The 26,753-nt window shown below is 37.7% G+C and overlaps 2 protein-coding genes across 3 annotated transcripts in view; one reads left to right on the top strand and one right to left on the bottom strand.

Annotated features, from left to right (window-relative positions):
• The window catches only part of COG5 (component of oligomeric golgi complex 5), a 139,224-nt gene that overhangs the window by 90,363 nt on the left and 22,108 nt on the right, over window positions 1-26,753 (bottom strand). The gene's annotated exons all lie outside the window — the stretch shown is intronic.
• GPR22 (G protein-coupled receptor 22) lies at window positions 21,361-25,314 on the top strand. The gene is made up of 2 exons (XM_063308006.1): window positions 21,361-22,131; window positions 23,807-25,314. The coding sequence occupies exon 2, from the start codon at window positions 23,832-23,834 to the stop codon at window positions 25,128-25,130; it is 1,299 nt and encodes a 432-aa protein (XP_063164076.1). The 5' UTR covers window positions 21,361-22,131; window positions 23,807-23,831; the 3' UTR covers window positions 25,131-25,314.

Below are 26,753 nucleotides of genomic sequence, written 5' to 3'. Positions count from 1 at the left end.
AAAATCAGGAAAATCTCCAAATGAAATTATTAAGATTGAAGTAGTGAAAAAAAGGTAAAGTAGAATTAGGGTTGAACTCAACTCCTGTGATTTACTTGGACATCTATGTTGTTTTCTTAGCATATACTGAAGTGGATTGTCATTGCCTTCCTTCGGAATGTTCTGAATTCCCAATTTAGCCTACAACTCCGCAATTCCTAAGCGGTTCCCATCCACATACTAACTGGGGCTGATCTTGTTTATCTCTCTAGATCAGCTAAGGCCAGCTAGCTGTTTGTGAGGAACTGGATGAGGAATTGGGGCTCTAAAAGAGATAAATCATTTTTTTTTCATTAATTCTGGATTACAAGTAAATAATTGGAATAGAGGAATGAATCAACGCAGCATAAAATAGTAATTAAAACTGAGATATTTAACAATCCCATGAAATATTTCTTAAACAAAGCAACCAGTTCCTAATATTATCGTGGATAGCTTATACAGAAAACAGACTGCACTGTTTGACAATCTGGCACTGGACAGTCATATTTTCTATCCCCAATATTTTCCACAAACAGTACGCTCATAGTTTTGATGGGACTGTTTTTGACTATGTTCCAATGGATCCCATGGGGCTTACTTCTCAAAAACCTATACAAGATTGCACTGAAATGAGTATTGGCCAGTGTGGTAAAAAATTATGAGGTAATACAGAAGCAAAAAGCTACTTCACTCAGGGAGCAGGGAGCACAGATAGAACGAAAAAACAGTTAAGTTGGAATTGAAGCAAAAAAATGGCACCCATCTGTTTTGAGAATGATCAAACTATTTTCTTATTTATCTGCATGATGGGATTATCTATCACTTGATGCTGCCAACCTGCTAGTGGAGAAAATTCTAATTCTCCTTTTCATTTCAGTTCCAAATATACTACTCAATTAATGTTGCTATGCATTAAACACACTATTTCACAGGAAGGAAGGAATATTCACCAAGAGGATATTATACCACTATTCTAATGCAAAAAACAAAAACAAAAACATTCTTTTTTGGGCTAAAATTACTGCTTAAAGTTAAAGAAAAATCTTTTTTTCCCCCCCGTTCAATTGTGTCTGATTCTCAGAGACTGCCTGGACAAGTCCTTCCAGTTTTCTTGGCAAGGTTTTTCAGAAGTGGTTTGCCATTGCCTCTTTCCTAGGGCTGAGAGAAAGTGATTGGCCCAAGGTCACCCAGCTGGCTTCGTGCCTAAGGCGGGACTAGAACTCTCAGTCTCCTGGTTTCTAGCCTGATGCCTTAACTACTACACCAAACTGGCTCTGCAAAGAAAAATCATACTGAAACAGAAAATAAAGTAAATGAGATCTCAAATACTATGAAAGCTCTTTAAAATCTAGGCATTCAACATTGTCTTTATTGTATTTTAATCTGCAGTCATCTTAGTTTTATTGTAAACTGCCCAGAGTCACTCTTTGAGTGAGATGGGCGGTGATGAAATTTGAAATATAAATAAATAAATTTAATGAAATAAAAATTAGGAAAAATCTGCCTTTATATTAAAAAAATTGAATGCTAAATACAAAGAATTTCACAATTTTTAGATCTCCAGTTATTTTTCAATTGTGGAGTCCCTGGTGCTCTCTGAGCCTTGTTGATTTCTTGCAGATGTTTCATTGCCAAGCAGGACAAGCCACGGTATATAAAAAGAGAGCAAGTTCCACTCCCTCTTTGCACTGAAGATGTTGCCTAGTCTGGCAATGAAACGTCTGCAAGAAAACAACAAGGCTCAGAGAGCACCAAGGACTCCACAGTTCAACCCTGAGCTGCAAATACTTGCTTCGATTGGTATTTTTCAATTGTCAGCAGTTCTTGGAATCAGGTAATAAATGTGCCTTTCAATTTTTTCACAAAATCCTCTTGTGGTAATTATTAATTATTTCTTGTTTCCTGTCTTGAAATGACATGACAGTAAAAGGCAATATTGTCAATTTTGGAAGGTCCAAGGTATGGATAGGTCCATGTTTTAGATACATATTATAGCACAGATCTTATTATCCTGCAACTTAAATTTGGGAGGAAATAGAATAATGTGCAGAAACCTAGAAGATAATTTACTGTTGCTTTCTGTCATCCTTGTTATACAAGAAACAACAACCAAAGTTGCAACTGTAATTTTATGTGAATTATTCTGAGCATGACCTAGAATTCTCTGCAGAGCACGATTCCATGGCAGTAAACTTAAAATAGAAAGACTCCCCCCCAAAAGAAAATGCTTTTCACATTTGATCTCTGATATTCTCCAAGAGAGATTATTTTTTTTTGTTAAGAAAAAAGATGCCCACTTAAATACAGTCTTGAGCAAGCTATTCATATAGATAATAACCATGAATTCTGTGGGACAATAAGTACTATCCACAGGGTTCTGAGGATTCTGCACAAGTAATGAAATTAGTAATGAGATTTAAGAGCTACTCATAAGCAAGTCTAAGTGCAGTAGTTTGATTTTAGCCCAAAACTGCTAATTAATGCAATTCAGTTGTTTTGATGAGTAAGTGGGATCAGCTTATTTATTCAATGGGTGCTTGGGAAAAACAGGTGGTAAAAAAGAGCATATGGGGTAAGTAGTGATTTCAGTCAGGAACAGCAGAAGATTATGTAAACATACGCATCAACAAACAATGGACAAATAAAGCTATTTGCTTTACCAATGTGCATTGTATATAGTCAGTATACACATGTACATAAAGAGATAAGGGATGAATAGTCTTTTTCTGGCACCTTGAAAAATAAGTGAAGATCTAGTTATTTAGAATTTTAAATGAAAAAAATCCCATAGCAATCATGACAGACAAGCTAGGCTACAGCAAGGATCTAAATTAACTTACAAACTGATGCATAATTTATTATTTTGGCAAGGATAAACATTTTCAGATAAATCACTAAGGTCATGCCTTGCTCTACTGTACTGTAACAGAATAATACTTGTTTCAATGAATGTTTTCCCATAATACTCCAAGACTGAAAACTAACATGACATAGCATGGCTCCTTCCTTTGATAATACCCTTGCTCTTTAGAAAAGCAATTTTGGTATGGAAACCAGACATAAATCACGATTTGAGGAGGTGAGAGGAGACTAAGAGAAAACAGCATCTTTTCTAAATGAGTGTCATAAATTTGTGCTGGGTAAGATTTCAAAAAAGCACATTTTGATTCACAGTTGGCATTTGCTGTCTGCAATTTCCCCCCTCCCCCAAGGGGACAGATATTTAGACAGAGAGAGAGCGACAGAGGCCAGAATTTTCTCTCTCTCTCTATTACTGCTCCAAACTGGAGCCAAGGAAACTGGCTTGACCCTAAATTTCCAAAATTCACCAGTGACAGGAAGAGTTATCTTCTCATGAAATGGTCCTTCCTCTTGGTTTTTCTGCATTGTTTCACTGATTACTGAGTGATCATTCCTGCTGAATTCACTGGATCCTATTACTGGTGCACTGGTTTGGCACAGCTAATCTCCAGTGTTCTATTCCTCTACCAGGAAAGAAGGAAGGGAAAATATTTAAGTCCTTGAATCTACTTTTTGAGTAAAGCGAACAATCACACAAGGAATTATGTGAGTAATACAATCATAAATTATGAAGTTGCAAGTGCCCAATTAGGCCATCAAGTCCAATCTCTTGCTCTGAAAAGAAATCCAAATTAAAGCATCCTAGACAATCTAGCCTCTACCCAATCTAGACAATCTAGCCCAGTGTTTTTCAATGTTGGCAGCTTGAAGATGTGTGAACTTCAGCTCCCAGAATTCCCAGCCAGCCTTGCTGGTTGGGGAATTCTGGGAGATGAAGCGCACATATCTTCAAGTTGCCAAGGTTGAGAAACACTGATCTAGCCTCTACCCAAATACATCCAAGGAAGGGAAGCCTTGGTTCCACCATCAAACTATCTATTTATTTATTTATTTAACAAAGACCAGAGAAATAACATATAAACAGTTGAACCATGGCCAACATACATAATAAAGCAACAGACATTAATATGTATGGATCAGACCCTGTATCTTCTAATAGGCATTGCTATAGCAAGACAAAGAGCAAGTCTTCTGTTACTGTTAGGACATTTTTTCCATATATTCAATCAGAATCTGCCCTCCTGGAATTTAAATCCATTATCCTGAATCCTACCCTCTGGAATGAGAAAGAAGAGGACCTTCCTCTAGATGGTATCCTTTCATTATTAGAAGCCTGCTATTATATACCAATTTGCCTGACTCCTTCTGCAAACATGGTCTGCAAAACTGGACACAATACTTAAGGTGGGGTCTGATAAAGCTGAATAAAGCGGAACTATTATTTCCTATGATTTGGAAATTATTCTTCTGTTGATGCTGCATTTGACTTTTTTGCAGCCACATCACACCAATGGCTGATACAATCAACCACTATTCCAAGACCTTTTCCATCAGTACCATTACTAAATTACATATTCCCAACCCATATTTTTTTGTTTCTCAAGTAAAGAAAAGACATTGCACTTGTCTCTGTTGAATTTTATTCTGTGACTTAAAGCCCACTTCTCTAAACTGCAAGTACTATATCATTTTGCATATTATCTGTTTTTAATATATTAGCTATCCCATCCAATTTTCTTATCTTTGAGAAGCATTCCCTCCACCATCTAAATCATTAATAAAAATATGTTCTGCTAAAGTAAAGATACATTATATCTACAGCATCTCCATAATGTATTAGGAAACTTACCCAATTAAAAGATGTAAATATGTAGTTCATCTTCAGTTGTAGGTTATTCACTCCATTTCAGTCTAATGGTATCATTCTTTAGACCAGTCTTTAAGATATACGTTTAAGATATATTCTTTAGACCAACTTTAAGATATGTGGACTTCAACACCCAGAATTCTGGCATCTTAAAGATGCCAAGGTTGAGAAACACTGCTTTAGAGTGTTTTGTAGAGAGGCACCCAGTATACTCCATGAACACATTAGGAAAAGATGAAGTTTGTTTAGATTTGCTTTTAACTGTCCATGTTTAGATCCATATAACTAAGGTGGCAGGACTAGCATCCGGAAGATTCACATCTTTATTTTCACTAACATCTTTCATTTCTCCCACAGGCACCAGTTTAATGGTCCAAAGACGTTAGTTCTGCTAATATCTTCTGCTAATTACTATATTGTTTCCAAGGTGCTAATAGATCAATCTCTTTATAACACAGAATCTTCCCAAGTATTGATGTAAGCTTGACTGCTGGGCAGATCTTCTCTTTTTGTTTTTGAAAACAGGGATATTTGCTCTTCCCCAGTCATTTAGCACTTCACCAGTTCTTCAGGATTTCTCAAAAGCTAATACATAAGTGTTCAATCAGATTATCACCTAGTTCTTTCAGCACCCAAGGTGTCAGATGTCTAATAGTTGGCTCGTCAAGAAACTGCAAGAATAGATTTTGAAGGAACACGAAAGCTCCAGGAAGTTGATTATTGTAGGAAATTTGAAAAAGCCCTCAGGAAAGAATTTCAATGACTGCTGTGAATCAAATGCAAAACCTATTTATTGTGAAATCAAGCTTTACATTCTTTCTCCCATTTGCATGAATTAATGGACTAGAAGCCAATTTTACTTTGATGGGAGTGACAGTACAATTCATTTGGTCCTGGAGATGTAAATTAATTCAAAGAGATATTCCTGATCATGATTCCATCAATCCCAAGTTTTAATCTTGCCTCTTCCTCTGCACAATTTCCTGATGAAACACATACTTTCTTTGTTGGAGAAAAAGGAGTAGCTTTGCCTTTTCAGTGTTACTTGTTAGCATTTTGGTACCTTCACTGAACAGCTGGCGCATTTTTTAACTTCATTTCATTTCGTTCTGAAGTTAACTAAGGAAGCCCTCTTGTTATTCTTGGCATGCTTTGCTATCTTCAGCATTTTCTGAGCTTTTTCTGACAGTAGCTTCACAGTTACAGAATACCTGTCTGCATTATTCTGTAATTCTGTAATTCTACCTGGCCTTTTTCTCATTCTCTACACATAGCCGTTTTTGCTTTTGGATCTTCACTAAGCTTTTTCTGTGACCTCATCTGTTTCTTCTATTATCTATTTTTCCTCCTCTACAGAATTGTTTGCAATTGTGCTTGTAATATTTCTTTCTTTAGCAACTTGCCCTCTTCTTGAGCTTCTTTTCCCAGTAGCTTCTCCCGTCATGGGATCTTATCTTTATCCTAAGTTTACTAATACCTGTTTTTTCAAAGCTCAAGATACACCTTTGACAACACTGTTTTTGTTGTTGTTTTATTTGCTTCCAACAGCTTGTGACCTACCTGATTTAAGTACACCAAGTACACCAAGACTGTCGGTCAACAACTACTCTTTCAAGTTCCTGTAAGTCCAAGCCCGTGTCTTCAGTGATAGTTTCAGGCCACCTTCCTTCAGTTTGTCTTTTTCCCCAAATGTCTTCAATTCCTTGGAGCATCAGAGTGATGCTTTAAGAAATTGAAGACATTTGGGAAAAAAAGACAGACTCCAATGACTCTTGCTTTTATATTATGTATTCGAAGCATTTAAGTTTTGGCTGAATTATTAGGGCTTCCAGCAAGCAGTCTGGTATTACTTCATCTAACACTGAATCATTTGTTTGGTCTTTCATATGGTCCAGGTTTCACAGCCATATGTTAAAACTGGGAAAGCCGTATGTATGTATGTATGTATGTCAATATATATCTGGGGTTAATGTGACATCTCTACAATTTTATAACTGTCATAGTATTTCTCCCAAGTTTCAGATATGACTCTATGCCACAGCAACAGTCAACATTCGTATGAATTTCTGAGCCTAGCAAGATAGTCTGATACTACTTCAGCTTCTCCACCTATTTGCATTGGGTTGGCACTAGCATAATCTTAGTTTTGTTTGCTTTGTTTTTAATATTGAGCAGCAGACCAGCTTTTGCCTTGTCTTCTCTCACCTTCAACAAGAGATTCCTTCGGTCTTTCTTGCTTCCAGCCATCAAAATACATCAGCATATCTAATGTAAGTTTCTCTCAGCAATTTTAATTCCTATTTGTTCTAGTCCAGCATTCTCATCATATATTCTGTGTATGTGAAATAAGGAGACAGTATACAACCGTAGCGCACAATTGCTCCATATTCCATTCTAACAATTGTTTCCTGGTCATCATACAAGTTATAGGCAAATGAGGTGGCCAGTACACCCATCTTCTGTTCTGATAAATCATGAATGTTCCAGCAAATTGCAATCAACCTAAAATAATCCAACCGAATGATCCATTTTATGTATACCCCTAGGATGTCCTGCTTTGATGATGTAGCAAAACTATGCTCAAAAATATAAGGAAACACAAACTTTCCTCTATTGTAGGAAGAAGATGGAATGCTTGTTCTCATAATGGGTTTAACATTAATCCAAATCAACATTAGACCAAACCATACTCTCTCATGACTATATATAAATGGGTATCCTGGAATATTAGTAATGCACAACGATTGTCATTTAACAGTATGGACAGAATATGCTTTTTATAATTTATGATGCATTTTTAAGTATTTATAATGCTACCATTGCAAATACAACATTCTAAAACAAGAGGAGAAATGAAAAACCTTTAGGAAGTCCTGAACTCATCTTGAAAAGGCAAACTACATTAAGGTACAATGTGCTAGAAGATTTATTTCTAATGTATTGCCAACACAAATTCAATCTAAGCCATGGCACAGCTGTTACTCTTGCAAATGCTCTGTTCTGTTTTTACTGATGCATCTTTGTTTGTTATTCCTGTATCTTTCTATATACGCATTCTTCAATTATCCATTTTCATTTTAAAGAATCTGTACTATCCTGCTAAGGGCCCATTTTTACAGTAATCTGAAGTCAAGCAGACAAAGAATACATAAAATTTAAACAGCAAACTAAATGCACTTACAACAATTAAGTTATTCTTTTATATTTAACACTGTTACTTCCCCCCCACCCAACAGATCTGTAGTAAAATAATAGATTCTCCCAAAGGCTGCAACTCTCAAGGGCGAAATCCACCACTACTAGTTGTCCATCTGTGTAGCAATCTACAACTATTAAGTGAAACTAATTATATGGTTGTCCGAATGGCATAATCTGTCAGTTCCTCTTGTATGTCCATTTTTAGATCCAGTAATTCTGCTGGCCCAGAGCAACCAAAGCTGTTGACAAAAGGCATTTGTGTTGCACCAGGAAATATTCCTGTGAACCTCTATTCTGCAAAAACTGAAGGACCATTGCTTTTTGTTAGCTGCTTTCCAAGAATAAAGGTAACGAAGAAAGATAATATGTAGGCAACAAATCCATTTTATTTTTCAATTAGCATCTCATAAGATATGTGCTACACAAATCTTACAGATTTTGTCTTTAGTTTGCCTTAAAACTTGTGGTTGTAACAAGGGAGGGACTCATTATCAAATCTTCCCTATCAGTCCTGTGATCCCACCATACTTACAACATGCTTCCTCTTCACTCTCTCCTCTCTAGCATAACAACTGCTAGACAAATCATGCCCCTGAGTCCATCATTAAGGATTTATGAGCATTCATTTTAACCCAGTTTGGTAACTGTCTTATGTAATATTGGACTTGGTAAAATGATGCTGGGGAATTTAGGAGTAAGAGGAAGACTGCATCCAGTTCAACTGCTGATTCCTAAATGGAACTGCAACATTAAGTTTAAACAGAACAAAGGGGGCAAAAAGCAAATCAAGTAAGACATCTTTTAGGACCATCTCATACATGGTTTTGTTCACCAAACAAAATTATCATATACAGGTAGTCCTCACTTAATCACCATTCGTTCAGTGACCGTTCAGAGTTGTAACTGTACTGAACAAGTGGTAGTCCTCAAAGTTACAGCCATTGCAGCAATCCTGTGGTCACATGATCAAAATTCGGGCACTTCACAATTGGCCCACATTTACAACCACACTGTGCACTTCAACTTCCCCTGCCGCCACATTTGCCCAGGAAACCACCACCTGCCCTGCCGGCCCCATTCCACTTCCTCCTCCCTGGCCAGGCCCAGCAAGCTCCCTTCTGCAGACAAGGCTCCGCCACTCTGCCACACTCGCCCCAGGGCCGCGCCCTTGCCCAGCACCTGGCTCCCAGGCCAGCAGCGGCAGGAAGAAAGTGGTGAAGGTCAGCTGGGGCAAAGGGAGGTGGCTGGGGGTGCAGGGAGGCCAAAAGGGCAGAGATGGGGGAGGTAGGTAGGTGGGTGGAGTTGAAGCGGAGGCAAGCATGGCAGGGCAGCAGAACCTCGTCTGTGGAAGGGAGCTTGCCGGGCCTTGCTGGAGAGGAGGCAGTGGGGTGGAGCCGGCGATTCACGCAGGGAAAGAGAAGCATGAGGTCCTCACCTAGTGACGGCACAGTCCTCACCTAATGACTGCAACCAGGACTATCGGAACTGCCATTGCTAAGCAGCTCAGCCACATAGTGTTTTGGCTAACAACAGCTTTGCTTAGCGATATAAATTCCGGTCCCAATTAGGGTTGTTAAGCGAGGACTATCTGTATGTACATTAGAGCTACGTAATGCTTCAGATTCAATTCTAGTAAGTTGTTTTGAAGTGTATGGGAACACCTTCAAGGCATGGCTGCTTTAATGAGACACTGCCAGATGCTGCATTCACACTCCTATACACTCCAAGGCAACTTTTTGGAACCAAAATGAAGAACTAGACAGCACAAGTACACATGATTTCATTATCTCTGGAGTGTCAGGTTTCTACCCCTTTAAAATGAATACATACAGACATGATAAAATATATTCTCAAGGATATTAAAGAAAAGCATTATAACTTAACTACATGCTTAGTCTTGAAAAATCACAACATAGCCACATACTCAGTCCAGAAAAGGATTTTATTGAAGCTTCTGCACAAATAATGCTTTATCTATTTGCTCTACTCCCAAAGGACTTACAGTGGTTTACACTTAAAAATAACATTTACAACAACCAATAATTAATTCATTAAAAGGACGATTAATGAATTATTAATCAATCAATCATTAATTAATTAATAAAAGTATACTACTAAAAACACAAATCTTATAATTACTAGGTGTCCCAAATGCAATAGTCTTAACCCTCACAGGCCCTTTTGAACAGCTTAGTTTTAACAGCCTTCCTGAAAATCCAGGGGGAGACTATTTCATATGTTAGTTACCATAACAGAAAAGCAGAAATCTCTTGCTCTCCACCAAATCTCCTGTGGGGAGAACCCTCTAAATCCCTATTCAGGACTTGCATAGTAGACTCAGCCTGAGACAGTCAGTAATGCAGGTAGCAGATGCCAAGCCACATAAAATTTTTAGAGCAAAACCAGCACTCTGAACTGAATCTGGAAGCCTACCAGTAGCCAATGCAGATCCACAGCACCTGTGTCATGTATGAGAAGAGGCGCTCATCTGTCAACAAACAAGCTATTGCATTTTGTATCAGCTGCACCTTCTGACTAGTCTTCAAAGGCAGGCCAATGGTCACGCAATGATCATGACAAGGGCCAAAGACTGTCTTTTAAGTCCTCCTTCTCCAGAAAAGACTGCAACTGGTGCACTAGCCAAAGATGAGCAAAGCCTCCAGAGCCACAGTCTGTCTAGTAGGTTTGAGTTTAGGAGCATACCCAACTCAGAGCTTCTACTTCAGTGGGAGTGCTGCCCCAAATAGAGTCACCATTGCAGCACATAGAATACTAGATGTTTTTTGGACAAACAGCAGCTTGGTTTTGCTGGGATTCAACTTCAGCTTCTTTGTCCCCATCCAGTTCCTTACAGCCCCTATGCTCCAGGTCACCACAGAATGAGCTCAGCCTGGGTAGAAATGTATGTCTGGGTATCACAAGAGTACTGGTTGTACTTCATCATGAACCAACAGATGATCTCTCACAAGAATTTCACATAATTGGGTGGAGAGAGCCACCCCGTGGCATCTTGCTTCCTGCACCAATACTATCTGGAGCCACCCACTCAAGGAGTGAAACTACCCTATCACAGTGCCCCCAACTCCCAACCTTCACAGATAGCCCAGAAAGATACCATGATTGGTGGTTACTGAAGGCCACAAAGAAATCTAAAAGGACCAGGAAGGGGCGTATTCCTCATATCCAGGCTCTAACATAGTTTACCTATGATATGACCAAAGGGCCTTCTGTCCCATGCTATGTTCCCAACCCCAAATGAAAAGAACAAGAAAATCTCCTTCACAACCTTTCCTATGAATGGGAGGTTAGAGACTAGATGAGATTTCTCCAACACAATCAGATCTAGGGAGAGCCTCTTCAAGAGGGTGGCACCTCTCTCAAGACAGGCAGCATCACACTTTCTCCCAATGAGGCATTGAACACCTATCTGATCTAGCCAATTCTGCCCCCACTGGCTTCCCAAAAACAGCCAAATGGGGCATGGTCCAGTCCATAGTTCATACTGCCCAACACCTGATCTACTTCCTCTGAATCCATAGGATGAAATAAATCCCACTTCTTTGCAAAATTTAAAGCTTAGTATTTCTATCTATCAATTACATGGCCCCAGTTATATGCCACCCATTTAAGGCAAGCAAGACAGTGGTCTTTGGCAGGTTTAGAGCTCTGGGAGACAAGGGAATAGCCATCTTGCTCAAACCATAGTTGGTGCCTTTAAAAAGACACTGGGTTCACATACTTCCTTTTCTAATCACTTTTGGAAATTTCTTGTCAACTGCTTTTCAGCTATCAGGAACCTTTGAATCAACAAGTCTGAAAACACTGGGTGGTTTCCTTCAATCCATAGTGAAAGAAGTTTTAAATACAAGTTTAAGGATAATTTATTTTTATTTTTTATTTTTGGAATAAACAGCAAAAAGGTGATTAGAACTTTGATTCTGGAAAGTTACAAACAGACTAAGGGTCCAGATGGATTGGAAATAAGATTTTGGAATTAATTATAAGAATCTTTCCTGTGGGAAAATGCTTTTCTTTTGAACTCTTTAAAAAAAAAATGATAGGATGGGACTTTGAAGGTTGGACACTAGAGGGAACTAGAAGGAATTAAAGATTACAACTAAAGAACCCTTAAATTTGACTAATATAGAATGAAGCAAAATACAGTAGACTCTCAGTTAACCAGAACTCAAGAAACCGGCACTCTCAAGCAACCAGCAGAAAAATCAAACCGCACTCTCTAGCAGCCAGAAAAAAAAAAAACCGGCACTCTCAAGCAACCAGCAAAAAAAATAATAATAATCTGTATCTGCTGCCATCTAGTGGTTATTAGGGTTTAATAGTAACTCTCAAGCAACCAGAAACTACATTTATCTGGCATCTACCAATCCCCATGGGTTAACTGAGAGTCTACTGTATTTTAACAATGGACATACTGAATAATATTTTTGAACAATGGACCCAGAAGTTAATTTTAAGAGTGTCTATCTCTATAGATAGTGTTTAAAAGATGTTGTGGAAGAGGAACAAGTTTTACTGGACAAAATTGAGACTGATCTGAAAGTGGATTTAAAAATGACAGGCTACAAGAATGATATGGAAAAAGATGCTACACTGGACATACAAAAGAAACTAGCTGAGGTTTTAATAATTAAAAGGGATATACAAATAACAAACCAAAAGAGTGACCTGGAGAATTTTCCTATATCGGATTTACAAAAGAGGCTTGTTAAAGCTTTGAAGCATTTTGTGAAAAGGGACAAAGACAAATTGAAAAGAAACCCAAGTTCTAGGTCATTATTTGAAGAGACTCGAGAGTATGATTGTTAAAAGTAAAAGGAAGGAACATAAAGTTGGTTTATTTGATCAAGGTTAATATAGACATGTTGTTATCTCTGGTAACCCTTAATGGAGTTTTGTTGACATCAGGCCTGAAATGACAAGGCTTTAAGGATGTTATATAAATAAGAGATGGGATGTAGGATGAAGAGATTATTTGTTGTATTTTAAGAAAAGGTGATAAGTTACTAAAATTGTTTATACTTGTGATGAAGGGGGAAGTCATTTCTTTATATCTTTTTCTTTCATTTATTTTTTCTTTCTATTTTTTTCTTTTTATTCTTTTATATTTTTAGTTTGTATTAGTTTGTATTGTTGCAATTGTAATTTTTAATAAAAATTCCTATTTTCAAAAAAAGATTATCACAAAGGGCCAGTTTCTCATAGTATATATAGATAATGCTGGAACATTCTGATCTATTTTGCAATAGAACCCTATGGTCCATTCCAACTAAAATTAATAATGACCAAGGCTCATACAAAAGGAGTTTAAATGGAAGGGTGCTCTCAAGTTGTTTGACTTCTGCTGACTCTGTGAAACAACCATGCAGTTTTCCTGACAACACTACAGTGGTGGTTTGCTTCTTCCAAGATGACTTTGTCTACTCAGTCTAGCCTACAGCCCAGATATTTCCGTATCTAAGTCCTAACTAAGCACGACCTTGCTTAGCTTGCAAACCCAAGTCAACCAGGTGCTGTCAACTGCTGAGTTACAATTTTCTTTAATTGGATTAAAGCACAAATATGATGCACTGCAGATTAAATGGCATATACATCTACTTCCACTGTTGGGTAATTCAATTTTTTTTTTCTGAGTTTCAGATATGCTGGTATTGAAGCCACACTGGTCACATAAATACATCAGGGAAAGGCAAAAGATTGCTGCACCTGTATTTTTATTTTCACCTAGATTTCTAATATTTAAAAATAATCATCCCAAACATCAAGTGGTTTCATAACTATTAGCAAATTCACCAATCACATTATACTTGTTGGGAACATCTGCAGAGGCCAAATGTATTCTGCAATAACGGAAACTGTTAATATATAATACTGGAAAACCTAAATACTAGTTGGGAGATGTCTTCAGTAACAGTAGTATTCAGTAATTCACTTGTGGCAATAGAACAATAGTCAGTGGAAATGTTTATAGGGAACACAAAACAGGCACAGAAGCCTGTAAAACAAAGTCTTCTCCTTGAAGTATAATGCTGTTTTACAAATATGTATCCTAAATCCCTGGAAGCCACACTATAGAGATATAGCATTTATATATTGCCTAGAAACACAACAGTTCACAAATTCATCCAGCATGGAATTTATTCAGAAAAATATTCTTCACATCATCTCATTTTATTACCATGGGTGGCTTGACATATTAGCATTAAACGACAACGTCTGGCCTTTGTATTGTGTAAACACAGTCAGTATAGTTTATAAACAAGGACTTCTGGCTTAGCATGGTGAATGAATATAGTCACTGAGCCTCATTCAAAAAAACATGGTAAAACAAGCTTAGTATTATGTGAGAAAATTGAGATCATTCTTAAAAATGGTCAGATAAGAAAAGGAGAAATGAGACAGTTTAAGACATGAGAAGGGAAAAAATTAAATTGCAAAACAAGCCTTTACTGAATAATTAAATATCTACATTAAACCTTTTCCTTTCACGGAAGTTTCATCTGATTATGTCCTGCAAAGGTCTTTCAGCAGACCCATCTTAAGAGAACTTGGTGGCAACTCCCCCCACCCCATGATCTAAGGAGCTCCCACATTAAAATGTCTTATATATATATATAGTATGCCTAGAACAGGGGTTTAGTCCCCCTTTTTTCACATAAGTTTTTATGTACAGTAACGCAACCCTGAAACTACTATTGGAAATCCTGACTTCATATATATTATCCTAAGTCTGAAATGATAATCATGAAGCAATAAACTTTGGTTCCATGATGGATAGCTTATTTAAAACACCAGTTCAATGTACATCTGTGAAATAAAGGTTAGTTTTATATTAAATCTCATTAGAAAAACACATTAAATGTGAATGCCAATGTCCTAATTTCTTGGGCTACTGTACAGGTCCTTAAGAGACATTTTGTCTTTGTAAAAAAAGATGACTAAATTGGGCCATGATAGAGGTTTGGCAATCATGCATGACTTGAAAAAAGTGAAGAGCCAGTATTACAACTCAAGGTCAACTTTGGAAATGAAAAGTAATAATGATTCAGGACTGCTGAAAAGTCACATTGAATTGTCCCTTTAAAATGTATATAGCACTTGAGCATCAAGTTCCTGTTTCAAATACAGAACCTTGCTTTCAATATGCATACTAATATCGATTTTGATTTTTTAATGGGCAAAGGAACAAGAAATCATTGAAAAAGTGTGCTGCAAATGCATGCATATACAAAATTCCACACCCACCTCTCAATATCAAGCAGGCGAATTAAATTACAAGATCTCACTCTGCTTGGCCAACTACACATTTTCAGTTCTCCCCTCTTTTGGGGGAGATGGGCAGTAACAAAATTTGAATTAAATAAGTAAGTAAGTAAGTAAGTAAATAAAAGTATGAGATGCTACTCCACTTGTCCTCCATCCTCCTGGAGGAGAAAAAGAAGAGGTGCTGCCTACACATATGAAAAGGGACAAGAGGGGACAAGAATAAAATGGCTCAGCGGTAATGCCAGGTGATGATTTTGTACTACATAAATGAGCCCAATGCTCCATTTCCCATTTAAAAACAAAGTACAATTTACAGTTGCATCCAAACTGGACAAACTGTAATCTAAACCAAGCAACACACCACTGCTAACGTTCAAACGCAGTCTGGATTCTGAATGAAGCAAGTCAATATGAAGAACAAAATGAAGAACTAGATGAAACTCATAGATATTCATTTAAATCTTCTGGCCGATATTGTGAAGATTACATACTAGAAGTTGATCAGAAAGAATATATCTGTTAGTCAGTAACTCACTGAATTTACCAAAGGAGTAATCACAAGATATCAGATGTAGAATAATTGGAGGGAAAGGGCAATTATCACAACACAACACATAAACCAGGTATTCTGCTTGCTAAGAGTAAATACAGGATGTCATCTGACACTTTCAGGAAAACTGTTAACATTTAGGAAACATGATCACCAAATGAAGAACCCCAGCTATGAAACTCAGGGGACAGAAAGGAAAGGACCAAAAAAATTATCTCCAATTTTAGTTTATATTGAAGCACCTTATGAAACAGACCTAAATAATTGCAGAGGCCACACACACAGATGGTATTTGTTAGTTAATAAAATGGCTAGAAAAACTGTTATCTTTGGGCTAGTCCCTAATAGTTTTCCACTGTAAGGTTCCACTCTGATTTAACTCCTGGAAATAAACCAGGATACCATACTTGCTTATTCTGGCTAGTGGAGAAAGACACATCTGGCAGGTACTCAAAGCCCAGGTTACATCCACCCAGAGCCTGTGGCCAAATTACACTGTCTAATGCAGTGTTTCTCAACCTTGGCCACATGATGTGTAGATTTCAACTCCCAGAATTCGCCAGCCACCATGGCTGGCTGGCAAATGTTGGGAGTTGAAGTCCACATATCTTCAAGTGGCCAAGGTTGAGAAACACTGGTCTAATGTAACAGAATGTAGAAATCATTAAATACATGAGGAATAATCTTTATAGCTATATACTTTTTTTTTCTTGCATGAAAGTTAAATGGAATTAAACTCACTTTTGGTCTGGGTCCCACCAATGTTTTAGGACATGACCCTGTCATGCCAAGTGCTGTCCTATCCTCTAAAAAGCTTGAGGACCTTAGTCTAGTGTGATGAGTGACCCAATGCCCCTTTCAGTCCTCAGAAACTCTAAGACAAAATTTATTTCACTTTGCTTTGCTTTATTTTATTAAATAGAAGTAAAGTTCTCAGCTTGTTTCTGCTGCCCAGTGAGAGGTCTAGAGCAGAATTCTTAACTGGGGTCCATGGATAGATTTCTGGAAGTCCATGAACTTGATGGGAAAAAATTAAAACTGAAATTTAGCTTGCCTTTATAAAGAATCAATCTATCAATAAAGAAGTCCATATATTACATATTTGATATTCGCATAATTGCATGTGAACATTATTGGTTTCCTTTGTAATATAATCTATAACTGTTATATTTTATTTTAGGCATTTAAATACATTTTTCTGCATTTAAACCTGGATTCACCAAATTCCAAGGACTCTTGGCAATTTAAAAATAAGATACATAAGAAACAACGTACAATATATAAAAAGTATACAATAAAAGGTCCACAAACTAATGAAAACATGGAGTAGATTATCCAAACCAAACTATACCCCAACCAAGATGGAATCTAGGCCCAAATGCTCTCTCAAAGGGCTGTATTTTGAGCAGCTTCCAGAAGACATGGAGTAGGCCTGAATGTGGGCACATACTTGTGCTCAGTCAGATCCACTTCTTGACCACTCGCGCTCTAGGCATTGCTCCCATCACTTCATCACCCACAGGCTCAGCAAACCAAGAAGTTACCTGGGATTGGACAACAGAGAGAGGCTACTTGGGGGCAATTTCATCAAAATATGGATACTAAATATTTTTAAGAGACCTATAATCATGCATGTCAGTAGAGTACATTTCTTTTTCACCTGGCAAAATGCCTTTAATGAAAACACAATTCAGAAAAATGGGCACGGTACATGCTCACTTACGGCCACTGCAGTTGTACTGGGCTTTAGAAATATTCAGAAGCTCCAAGACTGTTCATAACTGCTAAGTACTCTGTCAACCAAATATAATGCCTAAAACATGTTATCTCATCTAGAAAACACATGATTGACAGCAAGTATATATTTGGTCAGGTTACCAATGCTTTCACTGAGAGCCAGTGTAGTATAGTGTAGTGATTAAGGTGCTGGACTGGGAGCAGGAAGACCCAGGTCCTAGTTGTCCCTTAGGCATGCAATCCGGCTGGGTGATCTTGGGCCAGTCACACCCTCTCAGCCCTAATCAGCGCAGTGCAAAAACAACCATGCAGGACAAGTGCCAAGAAAAGCAACCATCACCACCAATGCTTTAGCCAGTGTTCCAAACCGAAGGCCACATGAAATAATTTTATGAACAAGCAGCTGCTTTTAACCACTACATTAAGAGTGGTCCCTGAGTTCATTTCACCTTATTGAAAAAAGGGATATCTTTTGGGCAGTTAATATTTAACTATTTATTTACATTATTTATATACTGTCTCAATCACAGACTATGGCAAGTTCACAGTAATCAATATAAAACAGCATAGAAAGATAAAAATGGCATAAAAATGACCCATAAACATAAGATCAACATTAAATTAAACAATTACTGGGCAACATCCTACCCAGAAGTCTAGCAGGAGGAGACTGTCTTCATCTTTCTCCAAAATGATGACTAGGAGAGGGCCATCCAGATTTGGGGGGAGAGTCTTCTATAGGGTCAGGATGGCCACACAAAAAAAACAACAACAACCCTATCCCCATGACTCCATTCCCCTGACCTCTCAGAGAAAAGGAACCACAGACACACTATCCCAGGTGGAATGCATAGGATGAGCAGGCTCTTGTCAGAAAAGATGGTCTTATAGATAAGGACATGAGCCATCAAGGGCTTTATAGATACTGAGCAGCACTTTGAAGTGTACCCGGAATCCTACTGGTAACCAACACAGCTCCTGCAAAATTATCTGTTTTTCTAGCAGTTCTGGCTTTAATCCAGAGAAGACACTTACTTACATGTGTATCAGAATAACATGTCCACATCCATCCAACCACCAGTTAAAAACTGATAGTATGTTTCTGCTTTGCTAATGAGCTCATTACAGTGCAACCGTCATTGACAAGCAACTATTAACAAGACATAATTTTAGATTAATGGATTCTTAAACAGGCAACTGCCAAATATTATTCATCATCTAGAGCTAACAGCATATCCTGATTCAACTGAGACCTAAATGTACGTCCCACTCCTTGCTTTATTGATAATTAGGGCTCTGCAAATCATTCAACAAGACATTTCCCCAGCTGCATCAGCAGAACGTCTGTGCCCAGGAGGTCTCGGTTAGAACCACAAAGCAGCCACACCAAGCCTTTCAGCAGTTGCCTCGCAGCTTTGAGGAATGGATCCAGAAGGGTGCTTTGCATTATTTGCTCAACCATTGCAGAGCATATAAATTATCAAGTATTGTATTGATAAATAAGGAAAATAGTTTAAGTGGACACGCAAAAAAATTAAAAGGAATAAGAAAAAAGATATGCACAGGTAAGAGATTAAAAAAGAGAATCCAGGCGTAAGTACATCATTCAATGGCTCCTACCAAAAGAGAAATAAACAGTCATACAAAGTTCAAGTTCAAGGCATTTCTCAGTGCAAACCAAAGTTTGTGGACCCACTCTCCCACTAACAGGATATATTAATTAAAATAATGACTTTTTTCTTACTAATAGTGTAAATGTCATATGAGCATTCCATACAAAAATCTAACTCTGTACTCTTAATTATGAAGATAAATTGTTCAGAGGAGGCACCAAAGCTGACCTGACTTGCTAAAACTGTCATCAACTGCAGAGGGTGAATTTCCATCAGAAGCATCTGCATAACAAAGATCCTGAAAGAGACTGAGTGTAGAAGCGATACAACTGTTTAAATATATGCTATATAATAGGGGTGCATATTCCACCTGCTCCCCCTTACTGGAGCGGATCTTGTGTCACTCACGCAGCCCTGTTGCAGCCCAGAAAAAGATCCTGCACAAAGCAATAAAGCCAAAACCCATCTTTTAATATGCTCCAGGCATCGTGTACCAATCCCTTTTTAGGAAGCCCTTTAAAGGAGAATTCCCCCTCTAAAACAGAGAAGAAATAAAATTCACTCCCATATTCATGAAGCACAGTTTAAGCCCAGCATCACTGACCAATCAAAAATAGTAAATGCACTGCATCTCTCTGCAGTGAAGGGAAGAGACGGGGTAGCTTGTCATTCTGCACAAGCTTCCCGAATGAGCTTTTCTAAGCAGCAAAACTGCCCCTTCTTCCAAACGACTGAGCCTGTGTCGTCTCTGGAGACGAGAAGCTTTCAGTATGTTAAATTACTTTCATTATGCATTTGCAGATGCTTATTGATTCTACGGTAGGAAGTGGGAGACTGCAGCAGGCTCTAAGAACAGCCTTACGTGCTGTAGGCATGAACAAAATGCTGAAACAATAGCCCAGCACCAACACCAATTTCCACTAAGGCCATATTTCGGACAGATGCTTTTTACTCTCCTCCCCTGTACTCTGCTAACAAGTGAAAAAAACAAAACAAAACAGCACCAAAATGAATCCCTCCAACCTGGAGCCGCTGTACCATCTTCGGGAATTCACTCAGTCCTCACTAGAGGTAAGGTACATTCCTTATTACAATCCAGAGCCTCAGCAGCATCCAAGGTAAGAGGTTTGTGGAGGGGGAAGGATTACAGGTTCAGCTTAAAATTCGGGCTTGACTTCTTGTTATGTTTGATGACACCCATAATGTTAACATTCCATTGTCAATTTTACAAGATACCTGTTTCATTTGGGACTGTAGAAAATAAGGAAGATTACTCTATTTTTGCCAAAACGCTCTTCAGAGATAGTGCAGCTTGAGTTCTAGCTGCTATTTCTTACGACAGTTAGAAGGGGCTTTCATCAAGGCCATCGTAAAATTATTGGACAACCACATGTATCACTAATAAATTCCAATCATCCATAAACAGCTAGTTCTTTGTGGAAGGTGGGTTAGATGGCAAATCCTCAGCTGCTTGATAGGAAAAATAAGGTTGTTTGTTGGTGTAAATGCTTAGTTACTGAAGGTATGTCTGAATAAGTGTAACGTAAGCAAGTTTATTTACAGTAAGGAATTCAAAAGGTATGTGCAAAATAGGCTAGTTAAAAATTCTGTGAGGCTACTGAGCCTTTTACATGATCACAAGTGTTTTGTTAAAAGGTACCTTTCATAGCACTGTAATTACAAATCCATTAAGAGTCGATTACACCCTTCTTACTGCTACAATCCTCTGTTTTCAATGCCATCTTTAAATACATCCAATTTAAAGGATCAAACCGAGGAGATCCGTAGAGGGGGAGAATGAACCATATTTGGAAATACTTCAGTCTTCTTAATGTTGCAAACTTCCCACCCAACCCCCCAAAAAGGCACTGCGTATTGTTCACATGGCATTCATGAGTGGTAGGAGATAATATTGTCATTGATCCCTTTCTTCAAATTAGTCTTGAACCTCTATTTTTAACTTTTTGTTTCTCCCAAAGGTTTTCATCATTCACTTCAGCTTGGTTGCCGACCACATGAACAAGACAGCTACCTGGGAATCTTAATAGCACTGGTCCTACAAGTTTCAAGATATGCTTCTACTACAGACTTCAAAAGAGCAAAGGCGTGGAGACCTAAACTACACCTTGCATGATGGATAGTGCAATAGCATACATGGCATATGGAGCAGTACCTGTTCAAATGGAAGTATTAATATAACGGCTTATTGCTAACGTACCATTGTGAACACCTCCTACAAATGGAATTATAGTGGAAAATCATACAGCCGATGAATGAAGAAACAGTAAAATAAAATTTCCCCAAAAGGAAAACCAGCAAGCTAAAAGCAATTCCAAATTAATTTAATATCTCTGAACATGTTACTTGGGTCACTTGCTTACAAGGACTAAAGTTTATGGAAACTACGATTAGGATATACCAGCTGACATGGTCCATGGCTTTTAAGGAAAATGCAGAACCTGTATTAATATTTACAGCATTGATTTCTGTTATACAACCATTAACTGCAGTCTAGTGAGCAGAAAGACTCTCAAAACCAATTTAAAACTGTTATGGGGGGACATCAGAATAGATCTTTGAAGCCGATCAGGTGGTGTCAATTTATGCTTTATGCTACTTCAGGGAATTTTTAAAAAATGGTGCCAACCCCACCTCCCCCCCCAAGGATAACAAACGATGAACCACTTTCAAAGGTGCTGCTATCCCCACTGGCTGCTTGAAACAGTAAATTAACGTGTCTACACCAGAATCTGGTCGGTAGAACTTTACCAGGCAATTAAGTCTTTGGGGGTGTTCTGTGCTGGTGGTGTTTTTTAAACTGCTGCTGATGTGCTGGAACAGAAAGAAAACTAAAATATTCTACAAGGCAGGAAACAGATCGCAGTCATTTCTGTGTTGCCAAGTGAAAACGCCTGTCAAAATCCATCAGCGACACCATGTATGAAATTATGACAAGCTGCTATAGTGAGCTGCAAGGCCCTTGAGGCAACCAAAATCAGGTAGGTCAGAAGCTTCTGCACGCAACCTCTGCTTAACATTTACCAAAGAACAGAGCAGAGTCCTGGAGATACATTTCATTTTAATCCCCTCCTCCCATGACATTCCTGCTTTTGTTTAACTGAACGTCTGACTGATACAAGTTGATGTTTAATCTTCTGTTAAAGAGTTGGCACATGGAAAATATTCCATTTTTGTAAGATTTCACTCTGCATGCTCCTGCAGCTTCTTCTTGCAAGATAGGCTAAGTTAGAGCTTGCTTCATCTTTACCCACCTGACTCTTTCTCACTTTCTTGTTAACCAGGGCAAAAGAAAGTAATTCTCAGGGCATTTAGCGTGGCTGCTGAAAGTACTTGTGACAAAGCCCTCACTAAGGGGTGACGGTCATGGCTATTTTCTCTTTATTTTCATATCCAAAGTTACAACAGTGAGAAATCGCTGTCTTTAAGAAAGACCTCTTAATATTTAGTGATAATTTCAGATGAACAAATTCAAATTTATAATTTCTTTGGTTTATTTTAACTGAACAGATGTTAATGTTATTGTTTGAACAATGATGGCACGAAACGCCTATGGCAAGTAAGTTAAATTCTCATTCTGCAATCCTACACACACTTTTTTTGGAGTAAGCCCCTCTCATTTTAGTGGGACCTAAAAGTAAATAAGGATTAGACTGCCCCAGTAGTATGCTGAGCGTATTAGAAAAGGTTAACCGATCAGTAGCAGTACATCGTCAGGCATCTGATAGAAATATTTCATACTGTTATCATAAAATGCTGAGGCTGTGGTCATAGCATAAGCTCTAAAGTTGCAATTATTATTTCGTGAAATTATGATTTAGACTTTTATATTATACTTTAGAACAAGTAGACAAATATATCTCACCTACTTCACTCTGTCAACAATAGCCCCACAATTGTAAACATGCCTTCTCGCCTAATTAGGTAACAAAATACGTTATGATTACATTCTCTTGCTTCATGCAACTCCATAATTTGACAATATAAAAGCACTCTCTGCTAGCAATTAAAAATCTCCTAGAAGGGAATACACTAAGGAATATAGTACATTTATACTATACAGCAATAACATAAAACAGAATGACCATGCATCAGGTATCTATAACACTTATTTAAATTACTTATACTTGACTGTAGCATTATATACACACATACATTTACAATTATATGCATTGTAATACACTAAAATGTATACTAAAAGCAGGTAATTTCCCAGTACTGGAGAAAATGGAGCTATTAATGAAAAGGAAGGCTTATGGTTATAATTCCAATTTTAAAAATTACAGCATTTTATAAAAGCATTTATTTAAACATTTTACCCTGATTTTTAATCAAAAGGGTTCCAGGCAATTTTAAAAATCATGATACAGTTTTCATCCAGAGGAAAAAAGAAGAATCTTTATTTCTTGCACATGTATAACCACCTCCTTCGTAATCCAAAGCTAAGCATGCATTTAATGTGCACCACAAATGTTGTCCTTATCGTGTTTTTTTTTAAAAAGAAGTAGTATTTCTTTTGTACAACCTCTAATTCCTGAAACCAAGTAACAATGTATATCTGCTGGTGGAACTAAATAAATTATTGTTCTGCAGATAAGCAAAAAAAAAAGTGTGTCCCAAATCAAACAGCTTCATATCTTCTCTCTCTTCTTTCAGAGCAAAACAAACTTCGAAGAAAAGGATGTGTTTCTCTTCCTTCCCAGAAGCCAACATGCCGTCTGAATCTAACATTACAGTTCGAGATGCAATCAGTGACGTTGACCCCAATATGTACCAGCCACTGTCTTACCCATTAAGCTTTCAAGTTTCTCTCACTGGATTTCTGATGCTAGAAATTGTTCTAGGACTTGGCAGCAACCTCACTGTATTAGTACTTTATTGTATGAAATCCAATTTAATCAACTCTGTCAGTAATATTATTACAATGAACCTTCATGTTCTTGATGTAATAATTTGTGTGGGATGTATTCCTCTGACCATCGTTATTCTTCTGCTCCCGCTGGAGAATAATTCTGCACTGATCTGCTGCTTCCATGAGGCTTGTGTGTCCTTTGCCAGCGTTTCCACTGCAATCAACGTCTTTGCAATCACTTTGGACCGATACGATATCTCTGTGAAACCTGCAAATCGGATCTTGACTATGGGAAGGGCTGTAATACTCATGACATCAATCTGGATTGTTTCTTTTTTCTCATTCTTGATTCCATTTATTGAAGTAAACTTCTTCAGTTTTCACAGTGCCAACACTTGGGAAAATAAGACGCTTCTGTGTGTCAGTGCCAATGAATACCACACAGAACTGGGCATGTACTATCATCTTTTGGTACAAATTCCCATCTTCTTCTTCACTGTCGTAGTGATGCTTATTACATACAGCAAAATACTGCAGGCGCTTAATATCCGAATAGGCACAAGATTTTCCACAGGACAGAAGAAGAAAGCCAAAAAGAAGACCATTTCCTTGGCTACACAACAGGAAACGACTGACGCATCACAAGGCAGCGGAGGGAGAAATGTAGTCTTTGGTGTTAGGACTTCTGTTTCTGTTATAATTGCTCTACGGCGGGCTGTAAAGCGGCATCGTGAACGACGGGAAAGACAGAAGAGAGTCTTCCGAATGTCGCTGTTAATCATTTCAACTTTTCTTCTCTGTTGGACACCAATCACAGTTTTAAACACTATCATTTTATGTTTGGGCCCAAGTGACCTTTTGGTAAAGTTGAGACTGTGTTTTCTAGTCATGGCATATGGAACTACCATCTTTCACCCTCTACTGTATGCCTTCACCAGACAGAAATTTCAGAAAGTTCTGAAAAGTAAAATGAAAAAACGAGTTGTTTCAATTGTGGAGGCGGACCCAATTCCAAATAGTGCTGTTATACACAACTCATGGATTGAGCCTAAGAGAAACAAGGCCATCACTTTTGAAGACAATGAAGCAAGACAGAAGTGTTTAGTACCTCAAGTTGTCACAGACTAGATTTCTGTATCCACTGGATTATTTAAGAGGAAACATCAAGAATAAATCACTGCTGCCAAATATAGAGATTTAAAAAGGGAAGAAAATATAAGCCAGGCTGTAATTGTTTGACATGCATTAGACAGACTAGACATGTATATTTATTTCCTCATTATTCAAGATGTGTGTTGCATGGCAGTTTGTTAGCGTAAAATCATGGTTATATTTTGTCAATCCTCTGTCCTCTAATATACATTTAAGTAAATATTTTCTAAAAAGAAAAGCCTTAAAATAGTGTTCACTTTAAAAAATGCTTATTTCGCTGTAAATATTTAAAGCTTTGTTTTTAAAGTTTGTTCCACAGAAACTGTGCACATCAGTAAGGCTTTTAAATTTTATTAACTGCCTTATTCTGGCACAGTGTATAGGTTTCTGACGATGAATTGAAAACCTTTTCTCAACTACAATTAGAAGCTTAAAATTATAGCTATGCGCCCCCAGTACCCAAGTGATCACTACCAGCTTTGTAAGTTCAAGATACTCTATTATTTTGAGCCACAACAAATGCCTTTACAAAGAGTTTTCATCAGAAGAATATAATGAGGTTTGGTGTGGGGGGGGTGTTTATATGAGAATCAGCCTGAGAGAAGTTTGATTTTAATGAGTTAAAAGCTATTGTACAATAAGAATTTTCTAAATTGTAACTATTTTGAATTCTTTCTAAATTTCTGTTTGGGTACATGAATGAATTTATCTACTGCTTGTGTGTTTTAAAGGATCCTTCAAGTGCATATACATCCATGTTCCAATCTAGAAATATTGATCTTATATACTGCTAAAGTGCTTGTTCACATTTCTAAGCAAATTGAAGTTGATGGCCAGAAGTGTTTTCCCAAATCAAAAACCTCAGTCCAAAAGAACAAGAAATGCCAAGGTTGTTTGGCTACTTTTCCATATTTATCATATCCGACTTTTCCAAAATCATTCCACATTTTAAAGATGTCTTCTGTGCTCCACAAAAAATTTTGCTCAGACAAAATTATACTAATTTTGCCATATCCCGCCCCCTCCCCGCCACCTGTCAAGTCCATTCTAAAGTACTGTGGGATCAAACTACCAGATGAGGATTATTTTGCCCAGAATTGTTAGGCATACTGAGCCTATCCAAACAATTAATTTCTACTGCAGGGTTTCCTCATCCATTTTAAATAATACATGCTCATCTGTCAAAAAAGCTGCCTCTTGTTCACGGAACAAAATCTGTTTGCCATGTAACTTTTATGAAAGAAAAGGACCTATACAACATCCTACTAATGATTATCCTACTCTTTACATTATCAAGATATAACTCTTACTTTTATGTACTGGGCAGGGTTAGCATCTGAAATGGTATTTTATTACAACACCCATCTGTATTCATCTTAAAGCACACAACATGGTTACAGAAATTGCATTCTGTAGAACCTGATCAGTTCTTTCAGACTGCCAGAATCGTGCAGGTTTAGATCCTTGGTTCTCAAAGCTCCCAGTCAAGATGGGGAAAGGGAATGCAGCTTTTCTTAAGAGGAAATCACCAGGCCTCCTTCATGAGGCTTCTGTACATGCATTATTAGGATACTCTCCAAGTAGGAGGTCAACAAACAC

This window comes from Candoia aspera, chromosome 7 (assembly GCF_035149785.1).
Source record: "Candoia aspera isolate rCanAsp1 chromosome 7, rCanAsp1.hap2, whole genome shotgun sequence".
Classification (NCBI taxonomy): domain Eukaryota; kingdom Metazoa; phylum Chordata; class Lepidosauria; order Squamata; family Boidae; genus Candoia; species Candoia aspera.
This window is presented reverse-complemented; position numbering and strand designations above follow the sequence as displayed.